Source organism: Platalea leucorodia (genome assembly GCF_965183815.1).
Source record: "Platalea leucorodia genome assembly, chromosome: 4".
Taxonomy (NCBI): domain Eukaryota; kingdom Metazoa; phylum Chordata; class Aves; order Pelecaniformes; family Threskiornithidae; genus Platalea; species Platalea leucorodia.
Genome location: NC_138826.1, coordinates 61,285,975 through 61,298,709, shown reverse-complemented (window position 1 = coordinate 61,298,709; position 12,735 = coordinate 61,285,975). Strand labels below are relative to the sequence as shown.

The 12,735-nt window shown below is 39.0% G+C and overlaps 1 protein-coding gene across 1 annotated transcript in view; it reads left to right on the top strand.

Annotated features, from left to right (window-relative positions):
* The window catches only part of CAPRIN2 (caprin family member 2), a gene marked incomplete at its 3' end in the record, with an annotated part of 33,241 nt that extends 22,677 nt beyond the window's left edge, over nucleotides 1–10,564 (top strand). Inside the window, 7 exon segments of the mRNA XM_082308374.1 lie at nucleotides 1,437–1,547; nucleotides 2,184–2,321; nucleotides 4,320–4,503; nucleotides 6,178–6,360; nucleotides 7,580–7,680; nucleotides 8,450–8,516; nucleotides 9,996–10,564. Of these exon segments, the coding sequence (XP_082164500.1) occupies nucleotides 1,437–1,547; nucleotides 2,184–2,321; nucleotides 4,320–4,503; nucleotides 6,178–6,360; nucleotides 7,580–7,680; nucleotides 8,450–8,516; nucleotides 9,996–10,564 (1,353 nt within the window).
* Nucleotides 10,565–12,735: the final 2,171 nt, after the last annotated feature.

The following is a 12,735-nucleotide window of genomic DNA, read 5'->3' as shown; positions in this document are numbered from 1 at the left end:
GCAGCATAAATATTTGCTTTGGTTACAGTGTAAATACTCCCTCTAATGACAGCATAGGGGATGCGTAAATCGGGATGGATATTGTCATGAAATAGCAGGCTTCTATGTAAGCTGAAGACTGATGTGTGTTCTCTCAAGCACTAACTGAAGGAATACTGGGAATCTGACTTTCTGATGTTCAGCCGAGACCTCAGACTTTGCTTTCTTAACTGTATATATGTGCAGTCAAAACCTCAACTAGCATTCAAATATTGTTCAGAGCTGAAAATAGTGTTTCCATTTATGCAGATCACTGTTTTAAAGATATCTTGCTAAGTTTTGCTGTGTTCAGAAACACAACGGGGTCTTACCTGTTGGACTCTTTAATACAGTGTATGTAGATTATAATGGGGAAATGTTCATGCTTTTTAAATTTTTTTTGCCGATGTACATGCATCAGTACAAGGTACATGTAGTATTTATTCTTTAACATGCTGTATAGTTGAATGTAATGGTCTTGACAGGGATATTATAGTCTTGCTGCCTCTTGAATCAGCAGTTTGGCCTGGTTCTTGACAGCTTCTCTCACTTCTACAGTGTCATAAGACCACTTGTTGTGACAAGGATTAAATAATTTTGCTGTTTATAGCACAGCACAAATCTTCTGGATGCATATTAATGTAAACACTGATTTAGCAGAATGTTCTGAAGTTTTCTGCAAACTTACTGATTGGCATTAAGGTGGCTTGTGCCCAGCATATCTCTAGTCCCTTAGGGTTGAAGTGTGGTGTCGTTCTTTCCCAGTCTGCTTCTCGTGGGAAGCAGTAGATAAGCTTTGTTTGGTCCCAGCACAACCAGGGAATACACTCCATGGTGACAGTGCACTCTCCTGGTATGCAAGTGCAGTTCTGTCTGATGCACCTGTGATGGTATACATGGTGAGAATGGGACTGGTAGTCTTTAGCCCTAGGCTGTGTATCCAAGTATAAGCAACTCTTAAACTTAGCATTACAAGTGTCAGCTAACTATAGAACATGCAGGTTTTGCAAAGGCAAACCAAAGTTTGGCTCTGAAGGCTTGTTCAACTGAGCTTACCCAGAAGTTTAACATCAGATGTCTTTCCATTTTAATTCAATGAGACAGGTGTGTGTCACAGACTTCACTGTAAATAACTGCTTCAGGCAATCTGCAGTTCTTAAAAATTACCTGACTTTGCAGGGTTAGTTGTACAACCTGTTGTGTAAGAAGGGTAATTAAGTCTGAATCTCTAAAGCTAATTACTTGAAGCTTTTGGTTAAGATTACTACTTAGTACATTTACTTTGGACTTAATGTTTGTCATGGTCTTTCAAAATCCACTTGTTTCAACTTATGCACTGGTATTTCATAGCTCTACCAGAACTTTGTGCTTTCTGCAATACTTCTTGTAATAGCAGGTGCATGTGTGGCTTCTTTTAGGCATCAGCATCGCTTTCTCAAGAGACTGAGAAATATACTTCCCAGCCGCTGTATCAGACAAGTTCACGTATTTCTGAGCCACTGATACCTAAAAAGATTGAAATTGCCCAGGTGAGCTATCATAAATACAGGCAAGGTAAATATATTGGTTGCTGAAATGTGTCTAGAGCCTTACATTCCTTTTGACTTCTGATTCCTAAAATATTGGTATTCTAAATCAACACTTCACTTTGCTGCCTGCACAGATGAGACTTAATGCTGGTTAATACTTTGTCTGGGCAACTCAGCATTGTTTCTAATCTGAAACATAATTGATTAAGTTGGGAGGGAAAAAAATCAAACCCCCTAAACTTCTAGTTCCTTTGGAAAAAAGTAGTCATTTTTAATATCAGCCAGAAAATCAGCTTCCAATAAATGGAACAGAAGGAATTATGTGTTTCCTTAGTGATGGGAAAAAATACCTAATGTCTCTTTATTGTGAAATTATTACAATGAGTGGCATGTATAGTAGCTCATAGGCACATTTCACTTAATCAGCAGAGACTGCAATAGAAGTACTGTTTGCTGAGGATGCACAGCAAGATTTGAAATTGTAAGCAAAAGCTATTTTGTAGCTCTACTATGTCCAAATGTCATCCTGTAGAAACTGCTGACTTCTGTCAGTCTAGGCTTTAGAACAAATTAACTGCTTCTGTTACTGCCTGATAACTGTAAAGTGACCTTTCATTACATTTGTTCTTGCCTCAGGCAAGTGAGCCACAGTCACCATTGCCTACTTCAAGCACCTCTGTATCGCCAGTACCACCAGCCCAAAGCTTTCAGTCTCCTCCAGCAAGCAGCAGTTCTGTCACAATAACAGCAGCTCCCTTTCAGGCTATGCAGACTGTAAGTATGCAACTTCAGGCCACAGAAGAATAATTGACAATAATGTGAATAACTTAGTCCTAATACTAGGGAACTGGCTCCTCTTGGTATAGTACAGAACTTGATAGATCATTTTGATGTTTTAATGTTAAAAACCTAGATTAGAACTCTGCTTCTCCAATGCCTTCAGAACTTAAAACAGATAATCTAAGAACAGAGATCCTGGTTTTGCTCTGTATAGTCCCAAAATCTAATACTGGGATATCTTAGTAGCCTCAAGGAACTAAGAGGGAGAAGTCAGACCTGAAATCACCAGATTTATAGCTGTGCCCCAAGGTAAAGTTGACTGTACTTAAACTGTTCTTATGTATAGATTTCAAATAAGACTGCAGAGGAGGGATGGAATCCTGAAGTATATAGCTGTTAGGACTAAGAGCTCTCTGGAGCCTGAACCTGTCTTGCTGCTTTTTAGTGTTTGCTTTAGAGGGGTCAAACTGGCAAACTTCTGTCACTAAATTGCTAGGATGTTAATTCCTCTTGTAGTGGTAGCTGTCTCTAACTTTGCAGTGCAGGGTTTTCTTCCTCTCTATGTTGCTTAGATTCTCATTGCTGCCAGGAAAACACAGCCATTGTATTTCAGTAGATAGCCAGGAGTCAGATGGTTCCTTGCCAAACAGTGGTAGTACAGTGACAGTAATGGAAGCATCTGATTACGTGTCCTCAGATGTCTGAACATCCTATTGCTGCCATTGTACTTATGGAAGCTTAAAGGGAGATCCTACCTGTAGCCCTAGTCCTTTATTAGAATTCCACCTGTAACCCTCACTGTAGGAAAAAGTAGGCAACTTGCTACAAATACTCCAGGATGTAGGTGCTGACAGCCTGACTTGACTGCACAGCATCCTCAAATTTCTTTTAGAAAGAGGATTGCCTGGGATCACTTTAATCGCTTCATCTGGCAAAGAAAAAAAAAAAAACCCAAACGTCTTACTTTATAATGGTGCAAAATTTGTACTCAACACTTCAGTTTCATGAGGGGTTTCTGTGCTGGCTCCCTCTTAGAGGCAGTACTTGGTTTCTTTACCCTGGAAAAAGTGTTCATTTCCCATTTTAATTATAGAGGCTTCTGCAAATGACAAGAATTGTCAAGCTGTGAAGCTGTTCCTTGCACCTAGCTGTAGTTTTGCCCTGGTCTGTCTTCAGACAGTTTATAAATGGTCAGATACACCTCTAGATTCAGTAGGAGTACTGCTGACAACTCTTTATGTGAAACTTAGATCCTTTTACTCAAATAGACTTCTTTCTGATTTGATTTTGATACTAGTTGTCACTTTTGACAGCATCAATTCTGGTAACTTTAGGTTATTGGCTATAAAGCAATACAGCCACTGGAGTGACTGAACTCTGGTTGACTAGATATAACAGTAATATCTGTGCACCACCCTACTGCCCAAGCTATAATATTAAAATTTGAATTACAAGACTGTTACTTAGGTTACATGTTTACCCTAAGGGAACTTGAAAGGAGTAAGAAAGTTGAGGCTCAATTTACCAAAGGTGCGAAGGCTGTCTAATATGGTATTTGAGTGGATAGTAGTGTTGCATCAGGTTCCCAGACACGTATAAAGATCCAAATTCTTCCCAAATGTGAGTATCTCAGTATAGGCTGTCCCAGCTTCAGGTCAAAAGCTGTAGGATAGGTAGTCAGTGAATTTAACGGTGGATTTTTCCATAGAAAGAAAAAGCTTATAGTATGGAGCTGTTCTGTTGATCAAATATGGTAGCTATGGTCCATCAAGCTATGGGTAGCAGCTATGTAAACACGAGTAAATTCTGTAAGTTTACTGAGAGGGAAAAGGATGGGTTGAAGCACAATGTTCTTAATTATTTCTAAGAAACAGTTGGTGTTCTAGAAACTGATCTAGGCATATGGATTTAAACCACAGCATAGCAGAGTGATGGCATTAGGCAGAGACTTCAGCTGGTAGTGTTCAGCACTTGTCTTGAAATATGTTGTAGGTATTTAAAGTGAATGCACCACTGCCTCCGCGTAAAGACCAGGAAATTAAAGAGGATTCTTCATATTCGGCAGGATATAACCAGAGTTTCTCTACAGCAAGTACACAGACTCCGCCTCAATGCCAGTTGCAATCTTCTCATGTTGCAGAACAAACCTCTCTTTCACAAGAATCTCTGTCTTCAGGTGACAACTGTACTTGTATCTGTATTACAAATAGTCTTTTGAAGATGTTCAGGTTATAGTAGTAGTCTAATTCATTAACATGTGCTGTGAATTCTTCTAACTCAGTGAAATTCTTAAACACTGTTATGTAGTACCTGTTAACGTTAGGGTTACATCAACTCTAATCTAGTTGATGGTATGGTATGCAAACTTAATTTCAAAACTGCTAGCAGGATGACAGGCTGCTTCAAACTAGTTTCTATATTAGTTGCATGGACAGTGTCACTTACATGCCTGAATTTTGCAGTAGGTGGGAAATCCAAGTATGCAGTCATATTTGTCAGTCAAACAATTGTTTGCTTGGAATTGAAGCAATGATGAAATACTCTTATTTGGAACCATTCATTTGGTCTCTGGTAATAGACACTAGTGCTGTCTAGTGCTGGCAGTTGCTGAATGCTAAATAAGAAAGTTGGGAGAAGTTTTCAGTCTGACCTGAGGAATACTAAACTTCTGATAAGTGGGGTCTCAAGCTGACTTATGTCAAGCAGGTCAGGTTTGTGTTGAATTAGGATACTTTACCAGGTGAATTTATATAGCTGACACTAAATTTGAAATTAAACTAGCCCCTAAATATACCTGAAACAGGCTCCAGGATGAGAGGAAGCTGACAACTAGACAACTAGGGATCTGGATTTACAAGACTATCTAATCAAGTGACTTGAGGTCATTTAAAACTACTGTTTTTCTGCCAAAGGAATCTTTGTAGAAATTATACTAGAAATAGACTGATAGCATGTGAAGTCAGTGAGACACATAGAGATTAAGAGCTCTAAAGAACTATATAAGTATAGCAGTCAGGAAAGCATGTTTAGCTTGAATGCTCCTTCTCATCACTGAGACTATGGGTGATCAGTATTCTATATAGTTTTTTGATGGAATATCATGATTTTTTTGGATTAACCTTCTGCAGTGGCTCTGCACAGACTTCAGAAAGGGGTTTAGACTGCCACTCTGGATCAGTTTTAAGCTTTTTGGATTGATATAAAGCATGGTCCTGTGGAAACACATTCGTGGCTGCAAGGTCTGTAGTTAAAGCTAACCACTCAACCACCCTGTGAGTGAAAAGCATTCTTGAATATCTGTTGCTTGGGGTTGAACTGCCTAATAACATGTGGTAGGAATGTCTGAAGAGACTGAACCCAAATATCTAGCTTTCCACAGTTGTCTTATTGCTATCTAGATAGGATTGAGTTTGTCCCTTCATTTTGAAGGATGTCAACACTGAGGTGACCTAGTTTATCAGGTAGACCACTGAGGTCTTGCTAGTAGAACAGTGTGGGTTCTAAGTGAAAATTCTTTAATCAGGTGTTACTTCATTTTTTTTCTAGCTTGGTTACTTTCTTGATGCTGCTAGGAAGCTTGTTCTGATCTAGGCAACTGAATCTTGTTGAATGTATTAGAGACTTAGACTGACAGCCTGGGCTGTCTACAGTATACTTTAACAAGCATTGCACTCTACAGAACCAAAGGGAGGATCCCCACTTATTTGGAGTAATGAAGGGCACAAGAACAGGATATTTGGAGCAGCTTGATCAGTCTCTGAACTCCCTAATGTTGCCCTTGCTTCTAGGTGTGGTAACTTATTACAGTTATAAAAGCTTTGAATTCATCTGTGCCTTCTGTTTTAAGCAGTGAATTATCAACCCGATGGAGCTGTTCCTGTTAGCAATGGTAGCCTTGCCTTTTATCCAGCACAGACTAATGTTATTCCCAGACCCCCTCAGCCTTACCTTAACAGTCGTGGGTCTGTCAGAGGATCTGCTAGAGGTGGAAGGTCACTGGCTAATTCATACCGTTCCCCTGGTGGGTACAAAGGTATGTATGTATTTACTACCACCTTACAAATAAAAGAAAATCTAATGTAATAACACTAGAACATGATTTAACACAACATGGTATTAAATTTAGGTTCTATATGTGAAACTTCTTAAAAACAAGACTCTAAGAGCAATGTGCAGAGAATGGGGTCTTCCTTTGTAGAATTTAAGCAAGTTCATTCTGACTTTTATTTGTAGTCTGTGTACTTTGGGAGTCAGGTGAACTGGCAGAGCAACTTCATAGCTTTTTTAATTATGAAAGTAGACACTTTCACTAATAGGTTATTGAATTACTTAATTGTATAGACTCTTCTGCTTGCTATTTCATTTACCCTTCCGAACTTTTTACCCCCTTTATTCTTTCTCTTGGCATCTGTCTTGCTAACATTCTGGGCAGATATTTTCTCTTCAGATGTCATTTGCAGTATTTGCCCAAAACAAAATACTCTTTGCTTAGAACTGCTGGCTCTAATATTACCAGCAGAAACTGGGATGGGGGGGGAGGTTCCCAATAGTGGAGACCCCTTCTGAATTAATAACAAACTGAAGGGTTTTAAGAGAAGGATTGCTTGGTCTTTGCAAATCAGTTGCTATTTTGCTGCTAACTGAAGTACTATGGAAAGTTTCAGCTGACTCAGCAGATAACTTAAGGTTGTTGATAGCTGTGGCCTATTCCACTTTGAAGTGGAAGGGCACTTAGTGATAGAAGTTGTTTCAGTTACTGGGCTGAGACTGCTCAATACTTTGTAGGAACATGTACTAGAAAGTGAGTTATGCAGTTCTGACTTACCAGCAGTTAAGGCTTTGGTAGTTTAATACCTAAAGATGTTAAATATTATAGTACTTAAATGTGTAAGAGTCATAGCGAAGCATCTGTAATAGCAAAAGAAAGCATTTCTTAATTCTGCTAAATCTTATCTCTGGATCTAGCAAGTTTTTCAGCTGTTCTGTGAAGTCCCATTAACATCAAACAGGCAATTGTTAAGGTCTGATGTTAACACTTCTAAACATGTAACTTTGATACATATATTGAATAGTTCAGAGTAGCTAACAAATTGCATCCTTTATAGGAGTAGTGAGACTCTGAAATAAGGAATAGATGTGTAATTCATAATACACATGATAATTGCCAAAAGGGAGCTCTAGTTGTATTCTGGACTTGTACACTTGTAAACCAAACAATAAATAATATTGAATAATCAACCTTATTTGAACAGGTTTTGATGCTTACAGAGGCTCACCTTCAATAACTAATGGCAACTATGGCCAGCTGCAGTTCCCTGGTAGAGATTATGCTGGAATGCCATATTCTCAGAGGGTAAGCATTGACTTTGTTTCCAGTAGCCTTGAGCACTGTATGGGAGATAAATCTTCTAATACTGTAGCTTTTCATTATCCTAACTGGTGCACTATTCTTTACAAGCTAGAGTTCAGTTTTGTTTCCTGGATGAAACCCTTTTTTTGGAACAGTAGACAGCAGTTGAAATAGGAAGTCGGTTCAGACAGATAACATCTCTGTATGACAGGCTGATTTTAGTCTGAAGGGAATCTCCAAAATGCAAACAGATGGCAAATAAGATGTGGCATAATGAGTCCATTTTACTATGGATTTTAAAGTTAGTCCTCAGTGCCCCTGTAGTATAAAATAACAAACTCTTAAATGAATTACTGAGAATGTGGTTAGGCAAAAAAAAAAAAAAATCCAAAAACCAATGTGTAAGAAAGCAAAGTTCCTGGTGGGAGGAGGGTCTTCAGCTTTGAAATGAAATGAAATATATTCTTCTGTACAGACTCAGACTTGTAACAGACCTGAGATTTAAGGTAATGCTCAATGAACTGAACTGAATGTGTAGTTCAGAAGCTAACTTGCTAGAACCAGCATTGAAATAGCTCTTTAATTTCATACAAGCAATTGTAAAAGTAAATTTTCCATAAATAAGGCTGTTTATCTACATGTTAATTCTGAACTCCATTATCTATTCTGGAGTTTGAATTAATTGTGCAAATGAAAAACAACTATATTTGGTAGTCCCACTTGTTTTCAGATTTGCTTGTAGCAATCTTACTAATAGTTATGTTCTTTTTAGGATGTTAATTACCAGCAGTGTTATAAACGAGGTGGGATAACTAGTGGTCCTCGAGCAAATTCAAGAGGTAAGGCTAACATCGGGTTCCCAGTGGTACACGTAGGTGCTTGGGCACAGACGCTTAAGTGGAGTCTTATTGTGAATAGTGAGAAAAAGTGTACTGTCACTGATCAAACAGATGAAGGTTGGTATGAATTAACCAAGATAGATGAAAGCTTAAGGACTGTGCTTGGACAGTTAGCATTGCATAGCAGCAGATTAATGTCACCTCTCCGTTCAGTGTCTTCACATGTCAAAGTTCTGACACAATGGCACCTTACTGAACTTTCTTCACAAATAAACTGACCAGGAAATACACACATAGAGTGGTTCCCATGTTGCATTTGACTTCATCCCTTAATTGTGTGGTCTCCCCTGATTCTGGGTGAGCTATCAGATCCCAGAAACTTTACGATAACTTTTTCTATGAAAAACAGTTCAGGAATACAGGTTTGCTCTGTACTTCCATGCTGGAGTACAAAACCTAAAGAAATGCATAAGACGAGCTGTTTTAATCCAAGCATGAATAGCGTGTATTTTGAAAAGTTGTGAACAAGATGATTTAATCCTGGAATGTGTGCTGGAAAAAGCTGGACTTAGTGCTATAGGTGAAAAGAAAGATGAATATTAACTATAGATCACTACTTTGAAGAGTGAAGGGAAATTATGGCGTATCATGGAAACTGTTTTAGAGTAAAGCAAGTCATCTCTCAGGGAGGACTCATAGAATATACTTCAGAAGAGAAAAGAAATATGAGATTGTGGTGAGTTGCAGTACATATCAGTAAGGTATTGGTAGCAACTTCACTTGTATTTGATATCTTAAGGTGTTCCTTTCCAGTGGAAATAAGTGGCTTGAAACTTGAGGGTGACTGCTTTAAATTTCTTAGATCTATAATGTTTTCATTCTAGACCCTTTTAACTTGGATATTTGAAAAGATAAACAGCTTCATTTTGGGTGATAGGGTGCAGAAAGCTTAAAAGCAATTCTAGTTCTTAGAACTTAAAATATTCTAGCATCATAAGTTGATATGACCTACTAAGAATGCAGCTCCAGAAGAACAGTATTGAGGTAACTTGAAGTGCAAATTCAGGTCTTGAAGGTGACTAAATGACTACTTGGCTCTTGGTAATCCTGCCAATTTTTTTCAGAAGTTATATTTTCTCTCCACTCAGAAGCTAGCATATGGGGTTTTTAATGGTAATATATGTATGTGGCAAATACTAACACTAAAACTATTCCAAGCTAGTGCCCTCTCCTACCTAAAAGTATGTGAAGTCATTGTTCATAGTTAAATTATGGTCCATCCTGCTGAATGCTGCAAGTGTGATGAATTTAAACCCCCTTCAAAGTTCTGTTCTCACTGGGGTCCTTTGACAACTTCCTGTAGCTGAAAGACAACTCTGTTGCAAAGCCCATACACTTGCTGCTTAAGACTACGCTTGCAGGTTTAAGGGTCTCCTTCTGTTGTAATACTTAATTAACATTGCTAATGATCTTTAACAGCAGGGTGGAGTGATTCCTCTCAGGTGAGCAGTCCAGAACGAGACAATGAAACCTTTAACAGTGGGGACTCTGGACAGGGAGACTCCCGCAGCATCACCCCTGTTGATATGCCCGTGACGAGCCAAGCTGCCACCATACTACCAGTGCATGTCTACCCCCTCCCGCAGCAGATGAGAGTTGCCTTCTCTGCCGCTAGAACATCTAACTTGGCCCCTGGAACTCTAGACCAGCCAATTGTGTTTGATCTGTTGCTGAACAACCTTGGAGAAACTTTTGATATCCAGCTTGGTAGGTTCAACTGTCCAGTGAATGGTACATATGTCTTCATCTTCCACATGCTGAAACTGGCTGTAAATGTTCCCCTCTATGTGAATCTCATGAAGAATGAAGAGGTCCTAGTGTCAGCATATGCAAATGATGGGGCTCCTGATCATGAAACAGCTAGTAACCATGCAGTCCTGCAGCTGTTCCAGGGAGATCAGATCTGGTTGCGTCTGCATCGGGGAGCCATTTATGGAAGTAGCTGGAAATACTCCACCTTCTCGGGATACCTCCTTTATCAGGACTAAAATCCAGTGCGATGTTTACAAAAGAGCTGCTCCAAACACCTTGGTGGAGGGGGGTGGGACTAGCTTTGCACTTACTACTGACTTTATAGAAGATAAGTGGTTCCATTATTGGGGGAAATGATGGTCCTGTTGTGCAAGGTGAAATCATGGAGTTGGGGTACTGAATCAGCACTAATTTGGCACTTTATCAGTTGTGATGTAGCCTTGCTAGTAAAGCTGTGAATGTATATTGTTTGCACTTACCCTAAACTGTATTAATGTCCAGCTTACTACACTATTGATTGCCTCAAGTATGGGCTATTCACAATGCCTTGTTGTGCCTCAATAAAACAAGTTAATATGCATTTTAGTATTAATCTCGCCAGTGGTCTTTATTTTTAAAATACATCAAACTGAGCTTATTCCTGATGTGGGGAGTACATGCATGCTATTACACAGTTCCAATAATTCAGGGTAAACTGTATAGTTTAATAGGATTACTTGTTTGCTTAGTTCTTGTTTGATGCCTTTCTCAAGAGTGTTCCCTTGATCAAAATGAATTCAAGATTGTTACATACCTGCTTCCTTTTTAACCAGAAGGTCAAGAAATTAGAAGTGAAATCCTACATACTTCATTAGGACTACTTACTTTAAATGCATATCCTGTCAAAAATCTAGCTTTGTCACATTGCCAGTCCTTCAGTAGTGATGTTGTTGAAATTCTTAAACCTCAAAACAGTGACTGAAGGGCTGGCTCACACTGCTTGTTACTTGGCTGCACTGTATATTAAAGTTAAAATTGACTCTTGTGAAGCACGAACAGGTACGGAAGCACGAACATGTACGGCTTCACTCCCCCATGAGACTTGAATCGGATTGTAATGCAAGTTACCTCCTCCTTTCAGAGAACTGCTGAGGAACTTGATATTTGTAGTTGAAGCCTACTGCTTGCATTTTAAATCAAACCTGAATACAAATGCTAGGATGCATTTATGAAATTCTTTTCTTGCAGCTGAAGGGCTGTGTGACCAGTCTTCAGCAATCTCTTGTGGCCTGAGAACTGAAAAGCCATTATGTATGTCCTTGTCTAAGCTGCAGCATGTCAGATACTATAAAGCATTTCAAGGTTTAAAATGTTAGTAGGAGCTAGTAAGAAGACTGTAGGTCACTGGCTCTTTCTACTCTTAAAAGCTTCAGTAGTTTGTTTTAGCAGTAGGAAGTACTTTATCTGAGTGTACGACGGTAGCTAGTGCAAAAGCCTGACTGGTATATCAAAGGATGAACTTAGAACTATGCAAAGTATAAAGCAGTTCAGCTGTGTGCTTATTTAAATGAAACTAAAAACCTAAATGGAATATACTTCGGACCTGATATAAAGCTGCTGTTTCTTGGTAACTGGTTTTACAACTTCCAACTTTAGACAGTTCTCCCCTGCTACCATGCAGATGCCAAAACAAGTTGTCTGGTGTGACTTCATAAAGTTACTGCCATAAAGATCTTGTTTTTATTCCAAGCTTAGATTTCTTTTTCATAAGGATTTTCTTTTTAGAGGGTGATCATACTGCAAGTGTTGGTTTAATTCCTTTGGCAAGTTCTGAGATGAGAAATTTGGGATAAAGCTTTAGGGAAGCTAGTTTTTTTACCCCTATGGACAAAAATATCAAGCCTTAACCATTGAATATTAAGCCTGTATTTTTAAACATGCCAATTCTGACTTCAGTCAATAGAGGCTGATTTCTAGAACACTCTCAATGAAGGCGAAGTAGCAGGAGTTTAACTAGCACTTCTCTGCTCAAACTGTTAACTCTCCTTGTGTATTAATACTGGAATACAGGAGATAAGCCTAATTTTCAGCTTGCGGTAGCTTTGCAGCTGTGGACAGACAGGCTTCACTGTTTTTCCAACAGACCTGCAACTCTGGATTTTTAGACATCTAAAGCAGTGGCCCAGTCCTTCCTCTCCCATGCTGTCTGCATAGGGACTAGTAAGTAAATGAGCCCTGTTCTGCGTATAGTAGCAGGGTATCCCGTGTGCTTCAGGCGGCCTTAGTGCAGGCGTCTTCATTTAGCATGCAGCTTATCCTACTTGGTTTTATCATATGTACTTGTATGATGGATTCCTTAGTTTTAAGAACAAGTTGCCAGTATTTCTAACTATTGCTAATAAGCTTGGCCTTTGGCACGTGAACACGT